General features: G+C 39.7%; 1 protein-coding gene across 1 annotated transcript in view; it reads left to right on the forward strand.

Moving 5' to 3' along the window:
* MRPS27 (mitochondrial ribosomal protein S27) overlaps positions 1 to 23225 on the forward strand; it is a 47296-nt gene extending 24071 nt beyond the window's left edge. The window contains exons 5-11 of the mRNA XM_005155021.3: positions 6310 to 6424; positions 6901 to 6979; positions 8419 to 8534; positions 11296 to 11398; positions 14179 to 14321; positions 17790 to 17945; positions 22824 to 23225. Of these exons, the coding sequence (XP_005155078.2) occupies positions 6310 to 6424; positions 6901 to 6979; positions 8419 to 8534; positions 11296 to 11398; positions 14179 to 14321; positions 17790 to 17945; positions 22824 to 23063 (952 nt within the window). The 3' untranslated portion in view covers positions 23064 to 23225. The remainder of the gene's footprint in view (positions 1 to 6309; positions 6425 to 6900; positions 6980 to 8418; positions 8535 to 11295; positions 11399 to 14178; positions 14322 to 17789; positions 17946 to 22823) is intronic.
* Positions 23226 to 25227: the final 2002 nt, after the last annotated feature.

The following is a 25227-nucleotide window of genomic DNA, read 5'->3' on the forward strand; positions in this document are numbered from 1 at the left end:
TGGGGTTTTGAGCAATGCAGTTACTACTCTGAGATTACTGAACAGTGAATTCAGTCCATTCAGTTGTTAGGAGAGGGTGGTTACCAAGTTGATATCCTGAGACCTTCTAAATGACTTTATAGTATGTACTTCTACACAGAATATCTCCTCTCCCAGATCTGGGCCATAAAGATTTAAGACACAGGTAAACCTGCAACATTGAGGCAGACAGATACAAAAGCTTAATGTGGTGTAAGTGGAAAGCAAGATCTAACACTGTAAGTATTCTTTATGTCTCCGGTTCAGCCTTGATGTTTGACTGTGCTTTTGCACAGTCAAAAAAACTATAAAAAAACCCTGTATCTAAAAACTGATTGTTTGGACCTGATTTGAGGCCATATTCATCACTGATGTTAGAGGTCTGTGCAACTTCTGAATGAAAGACACTGTGCAGAAAATAGCTGTTCATGTGGAGGTGACCAAAGCAATTGAGCTAAATTTAGTTAGAAATCAAAGACTGGGGAAAGTCAATAAAATTAAATAGATTAAAGGCTCAACGTGGGCTTTCTTCATGGAATCTGCAAACGGCTTCTCTTCATGTGTAAGAGTACAATTCTGCCTCAGCATTACACTATCCTCTTTTACAGTTTATTTGTTTATTTTACTAAACCTGTCCTGTTACTGCTTTTCGTAACTGATTTCTTATACTATGTGTGTTGGTTGAGTTTTTTATTTCAACACAGAAGAAAAGTTTTCCCTCTTTTTTCACGAGTGTAGTCAGTTAATGCATGAGGTATTTGATATAGGACTGATACATTTATATATGAAATTTTTAAAACGCATACAAAGAAAGGTATAGGCTAAGATGTAGGCAAAGAACATGGAAAAAAATGAAGTTTTGTTTGTTTTTAAAAGAAATTCAGTCAGCAAAGATTTTTACAGAGCTGTTGCCTTTGACGCTGACACATGAGCAATGCGTCTGAGGCAGATCTAAAATGCAGATGATTTTTCCCAAGACCTATGGCTCAAAATGACAAACAAAGGAGGAGTTTTGGGTGATGTTTCCTTAGCTTTTCAGTTTCCAAGCTAAGCCTGCCTGGAATCCATTTGATCATTATGCACTGTAGCTTAAAAAATGTGTCTGGGAAGAAAAAAACATGGCATTGCCAAGGAGCTTCACAGCCTGTATGCCTTGTGCAAAACATAGTGTGGCTTTGGATTCATTCCATTGAGAGAGCTTCTTCCTGGCTCACAGAGACATTTCTTATGATACTTACTCATTTTAAGTCTCCTTACGTTTTGCTTCAGGACTTTTTAGAATTTTAAGTGGATGAGAAGAAATCTGGCACTCTCCCCTCCTGATTAAAGCAAATCAACTTGCAAACCCATATTTCTCTCTAGTTCTAACAGAAGTAATGAAGATCTGAAGCATAGGTGTAAGAAATTTGCTACAGTGCATACCACTAGGTAGGTTCGCTCCTTTCCTGAACTAGATCCTACAAGGGGACTAACAGCATGTCAAACCTTTTTATTTTTAACTCTGAGGAAAGTACAATAATGCATATGAACGATGTATATTAGAAATAATGAAAGAATTGAGATTGCTGAGTGTCCTGTTGCTGGTTTCTCCACTTCCTTGCAATGTGGCAGAAGATGTACAGGAATCTCTAAAACTTAAGATCAGAGAAGAACATCATTGAGTCATAGAATGGTTAAGGTTGGAAAGGACCTTAAGATCATCTAGTTCCAAACCCTCTGCCATGGACAGGGATGCCTCACACGAGACCATATTGCCCAAGGCTCTGTCCAGCCTGGCTTTGAACACTGTCAGGAATGAAGCATTTATCACATCTTTGGGCAACCGGTTCCAGTGCCTCACCACCCTCACAGTAAAGAACTTCTTCCTTTCACCCAACCTGACCTTCCCCTGTTTAAGTTTTACCTTTTGTCCTATCAGTACGGTCCCTGATGAAGTCCCTTTCCAGCATCCTTATAAGCCCCCTTCAGATATTGGAAGGTTGCTATCATAGTACAAGAGGTTTTATGGAGTTGGTTTTATATATGGTAATGGAAAATTAGCAAAGCACAATGCAGGTGAAATTTAGAATGTCTTAGAGAAATCTGGACACCTAAGAGATCATACAGTTCTATGTGCTGGATCTGTAGAACATTGCAAAACACTTCCTAATGGGTTAGATAAATTCGGAGAAAGGAAAGAAACTCATCCCTTTTCACAGATGGGGAGAGGAGAGGGGAAAGGGGAAGAAAACATAGCGTGTTGCACAAGGATAGCATCTGGCAGTACCAGGAATTGGATCGACCTTTAAGAAAGCCAAAATGGCAGCTTGTCATCAGCTTATGAAAGAATTAGAACAGATCTGCTGAGCTTGCTTTCCTCTGTACAGGAGAGCTGTTCCTGGTAGCAGAAGTAATAACTTATGCAGAATTTGCTTTTCTGTAATCCGGAAAATTTTCCTTCACCATCTTCCTTATTGTGATTGTCTCCAAAACAAGAACTCCCCTATACCAAACCTAGGGAAAATAATACAGTCCAGCCGCTTGGTGCTTCTTTGCTCTCAGGGTGGATGTATATTACTTCCTTGAGAATACAAGGTATGTAAAAGCAGCTCTAGAGTGTATCACCACTTGATGGCACCAGACAAATTTGGAAGACCTTATAAAATAAGAAGTGAAGCAGCTCAGCTTTTCTGCAGTGTGGGAGGCACCAACAGAAGTGAGCCAGACATTTCTGTAAGTAGAAGCACTCTCAGCATCTGATAAACTTCTCCGTTGTTCAGTTTTTTTAACATGTCATGAGTACTTCAGCACTGCTGTAAATAAGCAACAGGGCCTTATGCAGGAAATTAATAATCTAAAAATGTATTAGCCCAGTGTGGCAGCCAGTTTGTGAGCAAGAGAGACAGTCCACTCACCTGCATAAAAATGTCCTGCTTTCCTTGTACTGAGGCTGTACACTCACTGTATCTCTTCCAGGTTATAGTAATTTGGAAGTAGAAAGCGGTGGTTTAATGAAAAATCAAATTTCTGGACTACATAATTTGAATAATTTTCCAAAATAAGGGGAATTCTAGTACCATTGCACTGTGTGCTGTTAGATTCACAATGACCTTGATATTTTAGGAACTCGTTTTCTTACACATGCTCTTCTTGTTCCCTGTGGGGACAGATGTTCTCAGTTCAATGACTGGAAGGATGACCATATTGATTCCTTAGTCATTAACATTAAAGTATACCAGGGACACTTCAGGAGGTCCTCTAATACTCATCTTTTCTGAACACTTTATAAGAATCATATGCTTCTTAGCTTTGTATTAGTTCTGAGAAAAAATAGTTTCAGCAGCAAACATCTGCAATGTAACTCCTGATCTTTCCATTAAATATGCAGCAGTTGTTAGAGGCTTCCTATATTTAATTCACTCTAAATCCTCTGCTTGCTGTTGTTTTAGTTTCCTTCTGGTTTTGTTCATCAGTTCTGAACATACTGCCTTGCTTAATTTTATCCTGTTCTGTATTTTGTGGAATAAGAGAAGCATGATGACATTAATGCTTGTCAAAATGACCATCAATCTCCTCTTTTCCCTGATTCCCTTTCAAATAAAAATGTCTGCCATAATATTTGGTTAGTTTGCCTAGGTTATCTGTAAAAACAGATACTCTGTTGGTTTCTATTCTTAGCTAGTAGAAGAGAGACAGAGCTCAACCCAGCATTCTATGGATCAGAAACAACTGAACATTGCAGTGTGCCTGTTTCCCTTTCACTTCCAATTCTCCTTCTACCTCATCATGGATTAATGGAAGTCTGTAGTCTTGAGGGATCGTGTACATGCATATGCATTGCATTCTTGTTGACATGGAGACAGAAAAATTTTGGCACCAGTCCCCTCTCTTCATTCCCAGGCAACTGTTTTGTAGTTAATTATTAGAATTAACTAGAAAGTTATTTGGCTGAGAAGCTGTATGCTTTTTATTTACATAGTACCTATCACAGTGGGGACCTGGTCTGAGCATAAAGATCTTAATAGTAGCATTTAGTAATTATAACTGATAAATCTTATCACACACACACTCAGATCAGTCTCAGCCATACAAAATCCACATGAAGATTTCTTTGTTTTATATAATTTTTATAACATGCCTCTGAATTTTGTGCATCTCAATTCCAGAAACTTGTGTTAAGGACCAGTTTCATCCTGTTTCTAGACCTCATCACATCTGTGTTAAGCCTTTACTGTTAAAGTGCAATTTGACTTTGAAACCTAGAAGCATTTCACCATTACAGTAGGCTATAGCATTTCCAAGGTGCAGGAGGTATTGGAGTGCTCATTTTCACTGTGGTGTACTCAAGATAATAAATATAGCTCTGAAAAAAGTGGATATTCAAACCCATTAAAACCTTTGGGGTTTTTGTTTGGTTTGTTGTTTTGTTTGTTTTTTTTAATGTCTGTTTCCTTCCTGTGTAACTAGTTAGTAGGAAGGATGCCAAAGATTATATCAGAAGAAAGGCCCAAGTCTTTGAGAGCATCAGTGTCATGGTTTTATAAGACAAGTCTGTTATTTTCCCCTTGCAAAATAATATTAACCATTTAATGAAACAACTTTAAAAGATGCTGGCAGCTTTATTGCTGGGTACTGGTGTTGCACTCTGACCCATCTTAAATGGCTGGTGAAGCAGTCTGTAGCAATTAGATAATTGTTTCATTAAAATATGATTAAGTCCAAATGCCTGTAATTGATGCTTCCTGCAAGCATTATTGAAGCAGAACTTTAATGAAAGCAAATGTACATTCTTGCTGTTCCCAATATTTGAACTCCAGTGGGAAGAAAATGCAAAGCAATTAGAGCAACAAAATGGATGTTCGTAATTTAATATTCAAAGCTTGCTTTTCTTTTTCTGTTAAATTCTAATTTAATTGGGAGGTTTCATGTGCTACTTACAAACCCATATATTTAGACTTTGTCTAGTTATTTAGCAGGGTTTTGGCACAAATGTCTTCTGCATCCTGAAGGCTCTCTGGGCTGCAGTAATTTTCCAGGGTTGGTCATCTGTGTAGCCCTTAGCCATGGGATGCAATACAGGGCGATTCACTGAAGGGGAAAGAATGTTGCTGGCCACGTTAATCTGATAAATGTTCTGGAAAGCATGTTCACTCATATGGAAGAGCCAGTCCTGCCTCCAAATGGTGCTGCAGCTTGGCTTGAGGCTGTAAGCATCTGCACATGAGCCCAGCTCAGTCACTGACATTTTCTACAGTAAGTGCTGGGGAGTGAGCCCGTTTTTCATGCATACAGTTTGAATTGAGAAGGGTTACATGCATCTCTTCACATTGGGATGTGAAATTCAGCCCAGAACCATGACAGCAACTCCTACCACTTGGCTCTTAATTGTTTTTTGAGTCTTTGCCAAAGGTAAAGCTCCATATGCTTTTTGTCACCACTTACACAAATACAAAGCAGAGTGTGTATGTCTAAATAAGGACGGAATAAAAGAGGCTGAACTGAAGAGTATTTAAATGTACAAATTGCTTGAGTGCTGAAGTAGGTTGCCTGGGAAGACTGCTGAAGCCATGGCATGACGCGAATCAGAACAGGTTAAAGAAGCATCAGTTGCGAACAAGGCAGCTGGTGCAGGGGAGTGCTCTCCAGCAGTTTTTCCTTGCATGAGGCATGCCTCACTGCTGAAGCATTTCTGAAGCAAATGAAGCATGTAGCTGCCCAGGGATTGCCTGTGCTGACAAATAATTAAGTGGTTGAAACAAGGCATGAGTTAGAAAGGGTGAGAGACACCAGATTACACCAGCTCTGAAGTTCAGACCAATCTGTATTTTGATGTAATTTTGGTACTTGCTTATGTCATCAGTCATAAAGCAGTGTTGTTCTTTGATGAGATCAGCAAGGATACAATGTGACACAATGAGAAGGACAAGGTTAAAAAGCACTACAGCCTTTATAGCAATCTCAGTTGGCTTTCATAAGTATACCAGGTTATTGGTTTATGGTATTTATCTTTCCAGGGGGAAAGCAGTACACTTCCTGGAAAGTGAGAAGTTTAAAATATTATGCATTTGTGAAAAGGCCTGATTTCACCTTCATACATACTATTAAAGTGTATCTAAGTTTTCTTTCCCTTATTTTAAGGGGCTAGCTGGAGCTCTTTGGAGAGCAGTGACTGACTGCAAAGTCAAACCAGGTAGATATATATTTGAGATTATGGAAGGCAGGGGTTCTGAAACTCATAGTTTTTTGATTACAGTATTTGTTTCTGTGAAAACAAGGAGTCATATTGTCACTGGACCATTTATCATCCTTTAGGTTTCGGCATAGCCCAAATTGCTGGTACTTGAGAGACTGGACCATCCATACCTGGATCAGACAATGCTTAAAATATGGTGCACAAGACAAAGCCTTATACACATTAAAAAACAAGGTAAGTTTTCACAAGGAAAAGTCATGAATATATTTGACCAGCTTTTTTGAGAAAATGTGGCTGACCTGGAACCTCTGTTGTAGCGAGGTCCTGTAGACTGTGGTTTTCAGTTCGGGTATTTCTTTACCAAAGCAAAAATTAATGTTGCACTTGAATTTTATCTTCTTTCCAAGGAGGATTTTTGGTTTTAAACAATATGGTGTCTGAAACATGCTAGACGCAGAAGCATAAAAACCTGATAGACAGTGCTTCTCCTGGTCCCAAAGGCTCACATAAAGTGCCAAAGCAAAGCCGATACATCAGAAGTTAGAAGGCCTCCATCACAGAAGCTGTGCTAATATCCTTGGGTTGCTTGGGTGTTGCATAGCATCAGTGTGCAATGGTGTGGTTTTCATCTTTCTGATAACCTGCAGTACTATACCTGGGAAGACTTGGAAAAACAGATCTTCACACTGGTTTTTCCTTCTTTTCTTCAGGTTCAGTATGGAATTTTTCCAGATAATTTCACTTTCAATATTTTGTTGGATTGTTTTATAAAGCAGAAGAAATACGAAGGTAAGAAAATATGTTATGTGTAAGAATGCAGTTCTGCATCCTTAGTTGTATGCTCCTACATCTGCAGAGCCTTTCTTTGAATTAGAAGCTTTCAGCCATATTTTCTCTGAAGTCACCTTAAAAACATAATGCCTTTTTTTCTTTAAGCTACTTTTCTGCAGGTTTATTTATCTCATTTCTGTTGGGTTTTTATTCATTATGTAATTTTGAAACATGTGCAGTTCATAATTTCTACTGTGATTAATCCCATTCCAAATATAAATCAACTTCTCCACTTTTTGCAAGTCTGACTTACATGCTGACAAGATCATATGAGTTTTTAGTGACAACTAGAATGTTACAAGAATGAAAATGTGTGTTGATAGAGTTAATTTTTTGTACATTTAGTTATTAAAAAAGCTGCATAGCTAAACCATTTGTTTAGACTTTGTCTCTGTCACTAGAGAGAGCCAGCTATGCTGAATTGCTGTTCTGGGTTGCCCGTCTTTCCACTACTGACTATATAAGAGTTGAATAGTCTTCTCATGAATTGTCCTGTGCTGTGGGTGATCTCTGACATTTCTTCTCCATTGTACTCTCACCTTAAGGCATTGAATTTAATCCAGTCTTCTCTTGTTTGTAATCTAACCACAAGAACAAATTGAATAGTCCTCTCATATTTGATGACAGATATTTAAGATTTTCATTTTACTGCAGGTTTTCTGGTACTGTAGACTCTGCAGTAAGTGTTTCTTTGCTTAAGCCTCTTGTAAAACAAATAAGTGAAAGAGACAGTAGAATTGCCCACTCTGTGTAGCTTTATGTCATGAAAGTTTTGCTAAATTGCAAATTAATACGTATTTTTATTTTATTTTGTGAGCTCCCCTATCTGTGAAGTACACCTTATTCAATCCATGTTTCTTTTTTGTGATAGGCTTGAGTTCTTTTGCTTAACAAACTGTCCTTCCTGACAGGGAGTGTCACTGGGACTCCCTGTGGAACATCTCCAGCGCACTGTTTGATGAATACAGTGAGTGCTGTGGGTGATCTCTGACAACATTTCTCCATTGTACTCTCCTGTCACCTTAAAGCATTGAGTTTAATCTGGTCTTCTCTTGTTTGTAATCTAAACACAAGAACAAAGAAGTAATTTTTGTGATTTTTTTTGTGTTAATGATTGAAGGGCTGAGCGAAGAAGAGCCAGTTGAAGAGTGTAGAGCTGAGTTTGGAAAGATCCCTTCTGTGTTCTCATGCTATTCAACCTATTCTTCCTTCTCATAGTATGTCGAGTAACCCAAGCGAGTAAGACTAATTCCACATTACCTGTCATAAGAAATTTAACTTTCTTTCTAAGTACTTCAAAACATTCTACATCAATAAAGTATCAATGAACCTGAGTAGGTATGAAAGTGAACTGTGTAAACTTGCAGTTGCTGATTGTGTATTGTTTTCCTCCCTAGATGCTGTGTCAGTAGTAACAGAGATCATGCTGCAAGAAAGTTTTGATGAATTATCCACACAGCTTCTTTCTCTTTATGTTTTATACCAGTACCTGGCAGCTAAACATGAACATACGGTAAGCTGACCAAACAAAATGATGCACAAAAACCTTTGTTTCTGAATATCAGTTGGGTATTTAGTCTTTATTTCCCTTAAGTTTACCTGGGAAAAAAGAATATTATTTTTTTATTTGTCATTAGTTTTACAACTGCAGAAGAAAATAAAAAAAAAGAAACACAAAATATGAAAGCCATAAAATCACTTGTCACCCTTTTTGCCCCTTCCTCTGAAAAGGAATATGTGTTGCGATTTTCAAATCGCATTGGAAGATAATGAAAAGACATTTCAGTTCACTTTAAAAAGGGGTTTATCAGTTAACAAAATAACTGTGTCACCTCTTGTGTAGCAGCCTGTTTGGTGGTTATTGTGTACCATTAGACCTTGGTAATGGTGATATTGAGGAATTATAAAGCATTTTCACTAGGATTTTTGCTACCCAATTTGGTTTTGGGTGTATTGTTTCCAGTATGTATTTGTTTTAAAGCTCAATTTGTTGCATCTCTCCTGTCTCCAAGGATTAGGGCTTTCTTTCACATCATGCTTGCTTAAGGACAATATGGCAGTTCAGGCTTTCAGAAGTCACATTCTGTTCTTCCTTTGCAGAAGGGGCTCAGTTAGGTATCAGCAAAGGGCTCTGCCATGTTTGTCACTTTAGGCAGTTACTTTTCATGTGGTTTGGCACAAGCGTTCAATAGCATGTCATCCACAGGAAAATGCTTGAAGCCTTCATTTGCCTTACATGAAGCATCTTCCAAAATACATGTTACAGATGCCTTAAGGTTTTACTAAACTGGATTGTTATTTCAGTTTTCACGTTCTGTATTATGCTTCAATCCACAGAAGTAAGCGTAATCACTTGTATATGAAAAGCAGGGGAAACAAAACCTCATTTTCCCATTGTGTTTGTCCATGTTCATATATCCTGACTGCAAAGATAAGAATTTGTCAATATGTATAACATTTCATGAAAGCTGAATATGCAAGTAAGGATTGTGTGGACGCGTGACACATTTACGGCAAGCATATTCATACAGCTGTGACATTTAGTAGTATATAGCTGTGGCATTTTGAAATTACCCTCTCCAGTGCCAGCAATAAGCCATATTTTTCTGCGTACACATTATACAGAGTACCATTCAATACCTCATAACACTCAGTAACAATTTTCTGTGTTTGATTTAAGAAGTGGTGGTAAACAGAATTATGAAGTCTGCTCAGCTGTTCCTGAAAGTTCCATTCCCTTTTCAAAGGTGTGAGACAGGTGAGCCGTTTTGCTGCTGCAGACAGGCTATTGGCAGTAGCTTAGGGTTCAGCAGCCTGATAGAATGATTTTTAACTTTGAGAGCTGAATCTTAGGCATCTGACTGTGTTAGTCCTTAGTGTGTGTAGCAGTGGTGATAGAGAGTGGTGATTTTTCTGCTGTTGTAAAAACCACTGAAAGCCTGACTGATCTTGGCTCTCCCCAGAAAGTTGCCTCCTTGACTGCTACAAACAATCACTATGATTGCTACCTGCCACTGAAAGCTGTTAACATTAAGTTCTTGCAGTTCCTCCAGCTTGTGGAGCCAAATGGGCTAGCTCACAAAAGAGCCTAGGCCATATAAGCCTTGTTTTTCCAGTTGCGTCTGATTTTCCTATAACATTTAGCTGCAGTGCTGAATTCAGCATGAAACAGCCCTGTCTCCTTGTATCGCTTTTCAGGGTCAGGCAAATACCTTGCCTGGCTGTTAGGTGATAGTATTTTGTTGTCAGATGATAACATGCAAATTCTTGTAGCACCCAGATGGAGACATGGAACAATACCATACTTTGAAAAAGACATCTTTGAATAATTCATTAAATTAGAAGGTTGAACCTTTGTGGTTTTAAGACTGAGTGTACCTTGGGGAATTTTTCAGAAAACTTGGATGTTTTGCCAGGGATATTTGTTTCAGGTCATAAGATAATAAGCAAGACACAAGTACCCTGCCAGAAAATCCATGTGTTAGCAAGTCAGACTTCCTCCAGTCTATTGTCTTTTTATAGCGTCCTTTTTATTATTTTCTTAGCAATGGGAATTGTTCATCTCCTTTCACTTGCAATAAGGAGACATTTATCCTCAATGTTTGTGCTTCTCTGGTCTTGAAAAATATACTGTACTATCCCATAGCAAAACAAAATTCAAACTGCTCTTGTGGTTTTAGTGTACTTACTGAGAGGGTGCCATTTGTTAACCAACACTGGTGGTCTGGCTCAAACAGCTGGGACTTCTCTAGCTGGACAGACAGCTGTACTTTTAATCCTTGGGCATACAGGGGCCTTGGAGAGTTGCATATGTTCTTTTCACAATAAAGATTTTGGACTTGGAGCAGCCATTAGCAGCATATTCTTTCAGCATTTTCCTATTCTAGTGAGGAATAAAGAACCATGTATTTGGCCACGTACTTAAAAGAAAAGGCTGCTTTAGCACAGAAGCCATGGAATCTTTTCTTCAGCAGTGTTAGTCTGAAGCAAGTGGTAGGACATACAGGACAGTGACAGAGCTTAGGCTGAACAGTGTAAATTCATGTAGCCCTGTGTTTTGAAGGAAATGCACTCATTAACCTCTGCCTTCTGGAAAGAAAGGTGTTCTTGGTGTATTGTGTGCTGTTCCTCAGGATATACGTACTGTAACTCTGACCACTAGACATATTTAGTGGTTTGTTACTGCTGAGACATCTGATGAAAGCCTTAAAGTCTTTGGCTGTTGCCATTTTATGTTTGTCAAGGAGCACTTACTTAGTTTACATTATTTGCAGTGGGAAGAGGAGAAAAATCTTGGAGCATCGCTAGTGCTTACAGGTCTCAAGCAAGCAAGTACTGTGGGTTTTAGCTCCCAGCTGTATGGCTATGCATTCCTTGGTAAGTTTTACCTCCCTTACAGTCATCTTTTCCCTCTTGTCTTCAGTGGCTGAATTAAGTTGGCATCTTCACTTTATTAAAAGGTGATCAAGGAGAAAGCTGAGGAAAAGAGAAGTAGTGGAAGAAACAGTTTCAGAGTTAAGCCTGAATCTGTTTTGTAGGCCTGGAGGATAGTACTGATTTGAATGGTATGTCCTTTATCAGACAGCTTTGGAACCTCCTTTAGGACTCCCTGCTGGTTTGAATTGGCAGCTGAGAGAAAGGCATTCTTGAAAGAAGTAGGGTTGGTTGGTTTGTGGACCAACAAATTAAAAAAGAACAAACACAAAAGTACAGAGTTCCATAACACAAATTTAAGGTTATGGACAGTAAATTCTAGTTAGTAAGCTTCTTAAAATAGTCCTTAAACCTCAAGAAGTTTAGAGAGCACAGTCTGAAAAACACTATCTTTAAACATTTACTCACTGTAAAGTTAATGTTTCTGTTGTGAACAGCAGATATTGGTGCCTTTACCCTGTATCTGTTAAGAAGTCTTTACTGCTTATGATATGCTATACTATAAAAGAGCAGTTAGAGTATATTCAGAATTAGAGGGAAATGCGGTACAGGGTAAATAATTTTTTAATTTAGTGGAGACAGGTTTTGTCCTCTACAAAATGGTAATTTACCTGAAAGTTGTCATGGGAATCCAGGACAAAAGTAATTAATAAATTTTAAATATATGATTATGCAGTTTTTCCATTACCACATAGTATTTTATGTTAGAATGTATTGATGGTAATGAAAAGTGCACTTGTTCTTAAAATGTGGCCTCAAAATATGATGCGTAATGTCAGAGTTAGGATGCTGATTCAGATTTATCATGACTGTAAGATGAAAACATCCTTTTTAGTCCAAATGGGGGATAAATGTGAAAATTAATTTGGAAGCAGGATTTTCCGTGGAGCTGTACTTTGTTACCCAATGGAGATACACATACAAATAGGGGCTTTGCTGGCCCATTGTCATTCAGTTTGGAGTGGTTTTTATGTCATATAGATAGGTTGAGTAGTGGCTGTATTTCACAAATGCACTTCACTATTGTCTGGGTGGTAGTACTTGTTCCGTGACATTGACATTCAGTAGATCAAGAGCTATTTATTCTTACATCATGTATTACACAGAATTGCCAACGCTAATGGAGCTGACCTCAGACAATGAAAGATGTCTACAGGCATAAAGTGGCTTTAAGCACCTCAGCTATTTTAATTTAGCCATAGTCCAATAAACTTTGTCTGTGCACTTATTACCTTGCTCTTCCTAAACTATTCTCTTCAATGTGAAGAAGAGTAAGGTGTGTTTCATAGTTTTATTTCATTGTAGCCAGTGTGCAAATTTGATCAAGAGCTTAGGTATAGCTCATAAGCTACACTGAAGTAGTATCATTCATTACATGGACAATGAAAAAATCAAACCCTTAGAGTGACAATAATTGTAAATTAGTACTGACCAAGTGCAATGTGATGTACATTTCCTCTATTATATAGGAATTTCATGTTCTCTGGTAATTACTGTCAGAAAAAAAAGCCACATTGTCAGTAGTGATGGATAACACTGATCCTGCTAAAGTCAGTGAAGAACATGTTGCAGCACAAAATGTCTTAAATCAAGAACCAAAATTTTTTTTGGCAGCTCTCCCTATTGCCTGTACAGTAGAAGCAAGCTACATTAGTGTGGTTTAAGCTCAGCTGGTAACTCAGAACCATGCAGCCGCTCACTCACTCTCCCTCTTCTTCCTCCCCTGCTCCTGGAGGGGTGGGAAGGGGAATTGAAAGAATGTAACTCCCATGGGTTGAGATAAGAACAGTCTTGTAATTAAGGTATAACACAAACCACTGCTGCTGCCACCAATAAGGGATATAACAAGGGAAGAAAATACAGCTGCCCACCACCCGCCAACAAATACCCAGCCCGACCCGAGCAGTGATCTAACCCTTTTGGGTAAGTGCCCCCAGTTTATATACTGGTCATGATGTGCAGTGGTATGGAATACCCCTTTGGCTTTTGGGTCAGGTGTCCTATCTCTGCTTCCTCCCAGCTTCCCCTCCTCCCTGGCAGAGCATGAGACTCAGAAAGTCCTTGGTCGGTGTAAGCATTACTGAGCAATAACTAAAAACATTGGTGTTATCAGTGTTGTTTCCAGGCTGAAAGTCAAAAGCACAACGCTGCACTAGCTACTAACAAGGCGAAAAATGACTACTACTGCTGAACTCAGGACAAGTGGAAATAAGGATACTAAGCTGTATAATTGGCCAGAGCGTGTGTTGTTTAAATACCGTACAGTCTGGCCATGACACGTATGTGAGAACCTAAAGGCCAAAGAGTTGACTCCGGAGCCTTGATTTAGTGCACAGATGTTGCACGGTCAGTGCCTAAAAGCTCGGGAGACATTTGTCCAAAATCTTCAGACATCCTTCTCAGAGCTGCTGTTAAAACTGCATGACAATCAGAAAACCTCACTGCTTTTCCTCTTTTCCATCTAGACAAAAATCCTAGGAGATGAGGGAGCGGGCATGGGGATAAACTGGAAACAAACGTGGTAGCCATTAAGATGGGCAAAAAGAAGGCACCTTAATAAAATAATAGCAGTTCTGTCAGAGCAGGTTCGTAGAAGAGTGTGTTGTTTTTACCACAGAAGCCAAACAATTGCTGTCACTTCTGAAAAATAGAGCCAACTCATATGGATTCTGTTAAGGCTCAAATGTAAAAGTATTAACGTTGAAGTATTTTTTTTATCACAGGGAAGGTGGAGTTGAATAAAGGGCTAAGAGCTGTATACAATCTAATGCCACTGATGTGGACACCTGGATACTTGAATAGAGCCTTGCAAGTGATGGAGAATGTGGCTTCACTGTCAGGGGACAGCAAAATCTGCAAAGAAGCTGTAAGTATGAAGGTCAAATTACCTTGACCAAGGGTAATTTCATAGAAGCCAAACTCCAGTAAAACCTGTGAATTCTGTGCCTTGCTAATGAGAAATTCAGCTACACTTCAGAGATCTTTGGAAGGCAAGAGAAGAAGTAATGTTTAGAACAGAACCATGCTCCAGTTGATGAGCCAGTGATGTTTACTGGCATGTTTTCGGAGTCGAGTGTCTGTTACTCCCACAAACCTTTTAAGTATGTTTCCTAAACCTTTCTCTTCCATAGAGACGCCTGCGTCTGTGTCACAGGAAGCACTTGTCTGTGGGGATGGGAAGACACTTTTGTTTCCCAAGCTTCTGAACTCTCTTGAAGATACACTTCTTAGCAGTGAGAAGGAAATACCACATCTTGTTCTTCTCCCAGCTAACTCTATATATTCTCTTTCCTCTGAGATGATGTCCTGAGTGACACTGGTCCAAAATTTTTACAGAGTGATTTCTAGAAGAACTGTAGTGCCCTCAGCTGGGGAGGATGGATAGATTCAGTCCATTTGTGAAGTCAGCATGAACTGAGGATCTTGTGGGTTAGGGGTGCTGTGGGGTATCATGCTAATCCTGGAATCAGACAGCTTAGGAAGAGTAACTTAGGAAACCACCTCATGGGCTGAAGCATAGAAACAGCATTGCTGGGGTCATTACTAGGCTTGCAGTCTCTGCAATCCCTTGACAAACAAAGGCCAGGGCACTGCTTAGCAGGTTCTCCTTATCTATTGCTCCATGTGTAAAACTGGACAGTGCAGAGAAGGAAGTGTCATGTATGCAACTCCTGCCAGACTGAGTTACATCTTTAGGTATGTGGTTTTGGGAGTTTCTTCCTCACTTCAAGTCAGAAGAATTCAGCCTATCATGCTTGCAATCTTTTATGCTTGCAAACCCCAGGGAAATTAAGGAATTCCTTGGCTAACTCTGGGTTGTATGTGAATATCCTAGTATTGGCCTACGTCAGCCTGTGGTACAACAGGATCCCATCCTTCTATGTACCAATACCGTAACAATAGTAAACACTACTGGTAATCTAGCAATGCTTTCTTCATAGAAACACTTTTTACTTTGTGCACTGAAAAACTAAGAATGTAGAAGGTTGTGACTTACTACTCACTAATGCTGCAAGTGTCTCTGTATGAAGCCAGTAGTTGAGCCCCAAAAGCAATGACCATGAGAGCCACACAGAAACTCCCTGAAAAGATACTTTGCCTCATATGGATTTTAGGTAGCAGTATATAAACAATAGTGCAAGTCATATAAGTTTCACCAAGCTGAGAACCAAGAACAGGCCAGGGTGTTCTGTTATTATCAAAGTAATTGTTTTGCAATGCATTTTTGTGACCCCAGTGCAGAAAGGAAAACAGGAAAATATGCTGGTCAATAACCCTTATCTGGTGTAAAGTAATTATAGTGTATTGATTTGCATCATCTGGCCCTTTATACCCAAATGCTTATTAAGATCTTACTATTAAAATCCATGCTTGACATTTTTAATTACTTTTTCTGATTAAAATGTGGTATTCCTAAGGGTGAAGGACTAGGAGCACTGACCAGGTCAATATGGGGGTCAGTCAACTTCCATTGAATTCAGCAGCAGATACGATAGAGTTTCAAGTGCCATAAATCCTTCTTTCCTGTATCTTGGGTCTCTCATGGACAGGACTAGGTTGAATATTATGCAATTCTAATGAATCCATATTGTAGCTCTGAGAAGTATGGACCGTGTTAAAAATGTACTATTTTTGACATGCACATTTTAAAAATGTCCTGCACAATCACATGTTATTTGAGAAATACATGGAACTTAGTTTTAGTTTGGGAACTTAGTTCTTTTCCAGATGTAACATTGTTTACTGGCTGAATGAATTTCATTATCTAAAAGGGAAGTTTTCAAAAGAACTTTTATAGCTGCAGTTTTGATATAAACATTTTCAAGTGATTCCAAATGATTCAGTCACTTACTTTTCTTTCAGAAATTAATGGAAGTTTAAAGCCTGTCTAGAAGGGAATCTGTTTTCCCTCTACAATTACTGTCTTAACAAAATCGTAGAAATATTGATTTAGTGTTGTGCTATGTTGTTTAACTATGGACAAGCAGGACAAGTTTTGGGTTTTTTTAATTGTTTGAGAAGGTCTCTGAGTAAGTGTACGTATTTCCAAGCACATAGTTGTATTTTATTGTTTATTTAATCCTGTTTCAGTAGCGCTAGTTTAAAGATTGCGTTTCAGTGTGAAGATTGTTATTTCAAATAAGCCTAATTTTTATTTCATCAGTGTTCAAGGCCAGGTTGGATGAAGCCTTGGGTGATATGGTTTAGTGTGAGGTGTCCCTGCCCATGGCAGGGGGTTTGGAACTAGATGATCTTAAGATCCTTTCCAACCCTAACTGTTTTATGGTTCCATGATTATATATTTATGCTGGGAAAATTAAACTGTAATTATCAAGATCCCTTTTGCTTGGAGAAAACATCACAGAGTCAAAGGTTATACAGAGTTATTTTATCCTACTGATAAGCATTCAGGATTCATAGAAGGATAACAGCTCTTTGCATTTGTAAAAGCTAAAATTTGAAATGCAGGCAGCCTTCACCTAATAATTCCCGTTATGAAGATCGTGTTATTCCCAAAACAGCATCAACATCCATGTAGCAGTTCTATCTTTTATATCAATAATACATACAAAAATAATTTAACAAGTCCCTTAGTGAAGCTAATGCATTCTTCTGATACAAATGCAATTAGATTAGGAGAGGGTGGTTCTCTCGCTACCTCAGAAGTCACACATGGAGAGAACAGAGGTGTCACAGAATAAAAATTTACTTATATCAATATATTAAATGCTTACATTTCCATTTTTCCTGCTAAATTATCAAACTAATGATAGGAATGAGTGTTCTTGTTGCTGTACGGATGATTTCCTTGCTTCTTTTCACCAAAGAAGTACTATCTTTGTACCTCTAATCACCTATTGTAAAGGTACACTAATCATCTATAAGAGATTATATTGTTCGAACAGTCGATAGTAATATCTTATTTACACGTATCTGTGATTGTGTGTCATGCTGGTGCTTTTACCACTGTGACTACTGTTCAGCATTAGTATCCATGGGTGGATATCAGGCCAGGAGGATATAATAGCCTAATTTTGGACAAATCTGCAGATACCAGTCAGCATCTGAGTCACAGGGAGTTTATTGCTGACAGAGGGTGATGGAGTTTTCCTCTTGTATTTTATGTCCAGCCTCAAAGATCTCAAGCACAGTACAAAATTCTTCCAAGAACAAGTCCCATTTCCTTCTAGAATTTGGTGTTCTTTTTGTCATACACAGAAGTCATCTCAAAATATGTGGTATCCCCTGAAGCTGTTGTTAAACATGACAGCAGTGTTACTTGGATTGTATTTTCATGCTGTTTAAGCTAACAATGACAAATGTGATTTTTCAGATTGATGCTTTGGAGACCATTCTGCAGTCTGTCCTTGAAGCAAAGCCTGGTCCAGAATCAGCTGAAGAAGTCAAGGAATTAGAGCAAAAGTCACAGTGTGCAGAATCAGAAGAAACAGAGCAGTCTAAAGTACCCGAGTACTACAGCCGCTTCAAGGTAAGAGAGTTTCATTTATCTAAATATTCTAAGATGTAGTAGAACTCCATAAATCTTACTAGAAAATATATATATATCTGTTGGCTTATTATGGTTAGTAGACTGACACCCCTTCAGTGCATCAGGAGTCCTACCTGGCATTTTTGAAACAGATATCACCTTATATTTTCACTTATTCAAGCAGGAAGCAGCAGCCTACAAAGACATAAATGTTCAAGACCACTTGTCTTTTATCTGTCTCCTGGGATTTTATCTTCTCATTTCATACATCAAAATGATAAATCCAATCCTGTTTATAAAAGTGGTATGGGATTAGAGATCCATTATCTGACCTTGTGTGGGCTCTTTCTCATTAAAATAAATTGTGATAGGCATGACACCATCCTGAATTTGTTGTCCATTTGTCTATGTTATGATTAAGTAGGAATGTTGCATTCTGTACTTTGAGGAATTAAGAAAGGCTGTATCAGCTCCGTTTTGTATTTACATCACCACGCTGATACTAAGAATATGAAACACAAACTGTTGTTCATTCGGGCATAGCTATATAATAAGTGCATTGTATTTTTAACATCTCTTAGCTATATAATGAGCTCTTCTTATTTAAGCATCTCTGATTTGTGCTTAGTAAAAATCAAATTAATCTGTTGAAATTAGCCAGTTCTGTAGTTCCAGGAGCATACCTCGAACTCTTCCCATACCCCATCAGTTTCCATTGCAGCTGTCATGACCTTAGACAGTTGTTCTGAATGCAGACCATTGCTTTCTACAAAAGTTAAAAGACTAGTATCCTGTGGTTTCATCTCACATACACACCCTTTTCCTTTCCTTAATTTTTATTTACGTAAATTATTTGCCACTAATCTTTAGAGGTTAAACTCACTTCGTAGGCACTTAGAACTTTTTAATTAAAGTTTTTGGGAATCATTGGGTGCTCATCATGTGATAATTAATGCTTGAATGAATCACAGTGAATTAGGTAAACACAAGTGCCCTTTGAAGGAGGGTGTGTGACATTTTTTTGAATCTCTCATTGTCTATATATAAGTTTCCAGCCTTGAAGAAAACAATGCAGAGTGCACAAAACAAGGCCTAAATGTCAAACTGGGGACAGACTAGTGCCAAGAGAGTAGTTTTCTTCTTACCTCAACCTTTCCACAAGTTTCATAATTAACCCCAGTTCAGGCATTTGCTGGTGTGGCAGTGAGTACCCTGACTTTGAGCCAACAACCACATTCACAATGCTTAGCTCTAAGCTCTCACCATAAAAATCTGAATATAAGAAAGGCATAGTGCTCATGTGAAGTCTAGGCATCCAGCAGTAATTTATATGTAAATAAGCTACAATTTATAGTTGTCTGGATGAGAAAAGGAGCTCTCAAGTCAGAATCTGTTTCAGCTAATCCTGAAAGAGTTTCAAATCCATCAGGCCAGTACTAGCGAGTCTTCCCAGTTGAACCCCTGGACACCTGTGGGCATAGTTGACATGGCTGAGGATGGATTTCACTAGAAATCCATACAAGTCTGAGGGAAAATGGGAGCTCTGAAGCAACCTGATGATGTTGTCATTCACTGTTGCTGTCCCAGCATGGATCATTTGCCCCTGTGTGATGTAACTCCAACACAGAATTTACACTTCTGCTGAAAACACTTTGACTGCACTTTGTCCAGCCCAATGCTAGCCACCACTTCCCAGTCTCACTCCTTGAGCTCAAAACCAATTGCTACTGTCTCCTGCTTGTGCAGTTCTCTTTCACAAGTCATATACACCTCAGTGTGTGAGGAAAAGCATGTGAATTTGCTCTGGACACACTGTTCTTGACTAGAATTGTAGCTTTTTCTGCATGACTTTATAAACATACTTGGACTCCATGTCTCATACCAGCCTTCAGAACAACCGTTTGTGGAAGAACCTGAAAAAGCCATGGCAGCCTAACTGACACAATGTATGACAGGCAGTATGGCCTTCACTTCCACAAGCATGATATGAGGGCATTTGGCTCTTTCCAGATAAACCCTTTAGAGCTGTAATTTAGACTCTGTCTGACACTGTCATTCATATTACCTGTTTTCAGTTTCAGTCTGCTGAAGCTCACTTTTCAGTAAAATGTTCCTCAGGCAATTCCCTCCATCTGTGTCAATGATCAGTGGGCAAACATTTCATTGCATAAATGCTGGGAACACCCTTTCTAAAAGCAGTGCTCCTTCTCTAATGGTCTTCATTCAGAGCCCTGGAGACTGCTTTTAAAAATCAGTGGCGTAGCCATTTAGGAAAGTGCCCATTAGTTTCACTAATGTATCACAGCAGAGAAGGGAAGATTCTGGGAGTCCGGCCGATGCCAGCCTTATGAAGTTTAACCATTCCAAGTGCAAGGTCCTGCACCTGGGCTGGAGCAATCCCAAGCACAGCTACAGGTTGGGCAAAGAAGAGATTCAGAGCAGCCCTGTGGAGAAGGACTTGGGGTGTTGGTCAATGAGAAAATGAACATGAGCCAGCTGCAGTGTGCGCTCACAGACCAGAAAGCCAACCGTATCGTGGGCTGCATCAAAAGGAGTGTGACCAGCAGGTTGAAGGAGGTGATCCTGCCCCTCTACTCTGCTCTCATGAGACCTTACCTGAAGTGTTGTGTGCAGTTCTGGTGTCCTCAACATAAAAAGGACATGGAACTGTTGGAACAAGTCCAGAGGAGGCTAGGAGTATGATAAGGGGGCTGGAGCACCTCCATATGAAGACAGGCTGAGAAAGTTGGGGCTGTTCAGCCTGGAGAAGAGAAGGCTGCGTGGAGACCTCATATCAGCCTTCCAGTATCTGAAGGGGGCCTATAGGGATGCTGGGAGGGACTCTTCATGAGGGACTGTAGTGAGAGGTCAAGGGGTAATGGGTTAAAACTTAAACAGGGGAGGTTTGGATTGGATATAAGGAAGAAATTGTTCACTCTTAGGGTGGTGAGGCAGTGGAATGGGTTGCCCAGGGAAGTTGTGAATGCTCCATCCCTGGCAATGTTCAAGTCCAGGTTGGACAGAGCCTTGGGTGACATGGTTTAGTGTGAGGTGTCCCTGCCCATGGCAGGGGGGTTGGAACTTGATGATCTTAAGGTCCTTTCCAACCCTAACTATTCTATGATTCTATGAATATCTAATCTGTAAACATGAGTATAGCTGGCAGGTTCTTTCCCCAGACCCAAGCTGTGTGATCTCTTCATGTTTCTTTCTGATGCACTGTATACTTACTGACATCTCAGAAACGAATACACCTAAATATTGTTGAGTTTGTTGTTAATTCGTTAGCTTCAAAGCTGTTGGGTTTGCCTTCATTCTTTATCATAAAACCAACACCCAAACAGAGCCAAATACCCAGGCCCCTCAGACCTGCATGTCCAGTATTTTAAAGACTCTTTCATCTGCTGTCTGTCCAATTCAAACCTTCAAGGGTCTAGCAAAATACAATGAAGCTTGCGGTTGTGTTGGCCCAGGTAGGGAAAAATGGAGAGGCCTCAGAGGGAATATCATAGTTTCCTGCATAAGAATAAGGCAAGAGTCTCAATACAGGAGCTGAGGGGCAGTGCCTTTACAGATTATTGCCAGCAGAGGCTGAGGCAAGAGGAAAACTGTGCTCCAGCAGCACAGGGCATAAGCTTCCAGTGGTAAGTGGAAGTCCTGTTATCTGTGGCCTCAGAATTGCCACAGTATTTGGGTGGGAATGATCCCTACATCTTCTTTCTGTCATAGAATAGTTAGGGTTGGAGAGGACCTTAAGATCATCTAGTTCCAACCCCCATGCCATGACCAGGGATATGTCACCCTAAAACATGTAACCCGAGACTCTGCCCAGCCTGGCCTTGAACACTGCCAGAGATGGAGCATTTGCCACTTCTTTGGGCAACCTGTTCCTATAATGCAAAACAGTAGGCTTTATTCAGAGGGCCACAAAAGAATCTTTTCATTACGTGTACTTACTTTAAACATATCTGCAAGTGTGGGCTCAGTAAAATGTTTAATTTAAAGAAAAATCAGGAAAATGTGTTGCTATCTACTGAGGGAGCAAGGGGTAAAGAATATTTCAATGGCATGTCATTTTACTCCCACAGGAAACTCCTCTTTGGCTGTGTATCTGCACTTTTAAGGCAGTTCAGATTGTTAGTGAGCCATCAGGATAAAGATTCCAGAAAGCCAGAAATAGTATCACTGGATGATTCATTATATTAAGTGAATTAACATTTTTATGCTGCTTAAAATCTAGATAAGTAAAGCTCAAGAAAGAAATGCTGCTGTTTTCTTACTGGAGCTCTTCTCATAGTTTCAGTGTAGAGTATCTGAAAAAATATCCCTTGCTTTAGCGCTGTTGTACAGTCTGTGTGAGTATAGTCAAGCCTCAGATCACAGTAACTGTTGGGAAGAAAATTCGTGGGAGCTACTTAGTATGTTGTTAGCAAAAGAGCATTTAAAATTATGTGTATTTGTTGAGAGGGATGCTAATGCAGATAGTATGGAGCAATTGGTTGTGGTGTAAGACACAAACCTAAGGTATTCAGATTATATTTACTGTAGTTGACTGGTTAGCTGATCTTGATAACACATAACTGAACTTGGAAAAATAAAGAGAATTTCAATGTTTAATTAAAATGAAACTTACTTTTTTTTTTAGGTTTATTACTCAAAAAAAATTATTCTAAAGGTTCATATTTCAAGAAATGATACCAACTAACCACAGCACAACGGTGGTGGGATAAAGTACTTCCCTGGCCTACAAAGCCCAGCTAATAGTTAGATTCAGGCAGCAATGTATTGGTTATTTCAGAGAAGTATTTTGTGGCTGACTATTTTGTGACTGACTGGCTCTCTCCTTTTCACTTTCTGCTAAATCCCTTTTTATGACAGGAGCTGTACTCCAAGCTGCATTCACTTGGCAAGGTTGAATCTGGAAGCCTCTTAACCCTGACCACCCAACTTGTCAAGGAAAAGATGCCAGCATGTGAAGTGGAAGACCTTGCAAAATACGAGCAGAAGCTAAAGGAGTGGGAGCAAGAACAAGCACTTCTCATTGAGAGAGAAAGAGAGATGAGAGAAAAGGCTAAGAAGGAAATGGAAGCCAAGAAGCTAGCTAAAGTGTCTGCTTAGTACTGGAACTCCAAGATTGCCATAGTGGTATGCATTCCTCTGTCACTGAACTGAAGTGCTTACCATTATTAATATTCACTTCAGTCCTGCTACAAGTGTGACTGTATGTGACTGCTATATGGAAATTAAACTTTTCCCATTTTGCCTGTTTCCTGAAGTAAAGCACACGTGGTTTAGAAATCTTTATCCTGTACATGGTATATTTTACTCCTGACATCAGCCAGGCAGGGGCTAGAATAGAGACAACACAAAGAAACAAAGGCACAAGAAGTATCTTGCCTGTAATGAAAGGTGTAAAGGGTGGAAGGAACAAAAGAAGAGGGAAGAATTTCAAGCAAAAGTTATTTCAGTAGGGGTTTCTCACAGGAAAGAATGCCTTGGCTACTCTGAACTTCAGATGCTAAGAGGATTAACGTATATTGATTGCTTTTTTCTTCCCCAACCCATTTGGAAAATCCAGGCTACTGTACATGGAGTTGGAAGCCTAACTTTAGACTGTTTTAAAAGTACTTAAAGAGTTTTAGCCTAGTGAGTTAGCACTTGTGCAGGCACTCTGATGTGCCTTGCCTGTAAGGAAGTTAGAAATTTCTGATTTTACTGCTGCTGCACTGCTCCATTTTTGAGGTCAGTAGAGAAACACACACAATCACCTTGGCGCACACTGAGGAGCCTCATACTGCAGTGCAGTTTCTTTTTATATTCTTGGCGCTGTTTCATGGGGGGTTTGACCTAATTCCCTTCCTGTCTCAGCTGTGTACAGGGTCCCATGCCCCATTCTTCACATCAGTAAAACAATGTAGCTATTCACACAGCACAAGGAAAGGGCAAGGGAGGGAAGGATCATAGTGCATTTGTTGGCTGTGGGATGCAACAGCATCCGTGCCTGCTTATATTCCCTGTCACCACTGAATTTCATCAGCTGCACCCAGTGACTTCATTCAGCTCAGGGCAGGGCGAGTTCCTTGAAAACATGGAGATCCTAGCAACAGCCCTGCTGTATTGCAGCTTCCCACTGTGCTTTACTACAGGGTCTGATAAGCATTTCCAGTTTATCATGCACCTGTCTAGTCTTACAGTAATAAAGCTCACATCACAAACTTACTGTAAATCCAGTGAGAACATGCTGCAAATCTGTGAACTTGTTTCAAAGTGTAGTGAAAGCATCTCTGTACACCAGATATCTGTCTTATTCCCAGCAAATGCACTCAGAGCTTGATTGCTCTTTTGCAGCTTGGCAGTCAGACCCTTCACCCTGTCTTGTTAGCAAATGCTATGTTTCCCCCATGCTGCAGTAAGAGAGTGCTGTCTCCAGGTAAGTGGATCTTTTGTGGCTTAGCCTAACAAACCAGCAGTGGATTTTCCTGGGCAAGTTCTTTAAGTCTCCCGATTGTTTTTTTTCCCCCTGCTTTTTTGGTCTAAATGCTTTCTGATTATGAGAATTTAGGGAGCCTTAAGGGAGAGAAGGAAGCCAAACACACTTTAAGAACAGTTTCTGTAAAACTGGTGGCTTTAGAGGCCATCACTCCTATTCCAGTCACAGGAAGATGAAGAGTCTCTTCCCTGACTGCCTATTTCACTTCTTCAGTATCAACATGGGTTGTACCTCCAAAGGTTCATGATCACTCCTGCTTCCAGATTCCTTTTTCAGCTCCTCTCTACAAACACTACCTCACTCTTCTGGAGAGCAGTTTTAAGACCCTTCTTGCAGACACATGGCCTCTAGCCACTGCAGATGCTGATCCTGTTGCTTATGAGACACTGTTTGGCTAGGCCACAATGGGCACTGCCACATTTCTCCTTGTTTCCTGTTATCATTTGCTTCTTGCCAGCCCAAGGAGCCTGTTTCTGGCCCCACATCTCCCTTCCCTCACCCTGCTTGGTAGATACACCAGGCTGCAAATGCTAATTGAGCTCCAACAAGCTGCCAGCTGCCATAGCCCCCACTCTCTCAAAGCATGCTTCACTTCCCCCGAAAATTAATACCCTTCCCATTTATTTAGACTTTACTATTACAGCAATAGGAAAAAAAATCCTCCTCTAAGCTCTGAGTAACTTGTTAATGAATTTTACAGGTTGCGTTCTTGTTTTGTTCCAGGCACTATGTGTTTGAATGCTTTCAGCCCAGTCCAAAGCCTAAGCTTAAACACTCCTAGCCCTTGGGAGG

The sequence above is a fragment of the Melopsittacus undulatus genome, chromosome Z, assembly GCF_012275295.1.
Source record: "Melopsittacus undulatus isolate bMelUnd1 chromosome Z, bMelUnd1.mat.Z, whole genome shotgun sequence".
NCBI classification, from domain to species: domain Eukaryota; kingdom Metazoa; phylum Chordata; class Aves; order Psittaciformes; family Psittaculidae; genus Melopsittacus; species Melopsittacus undulatus.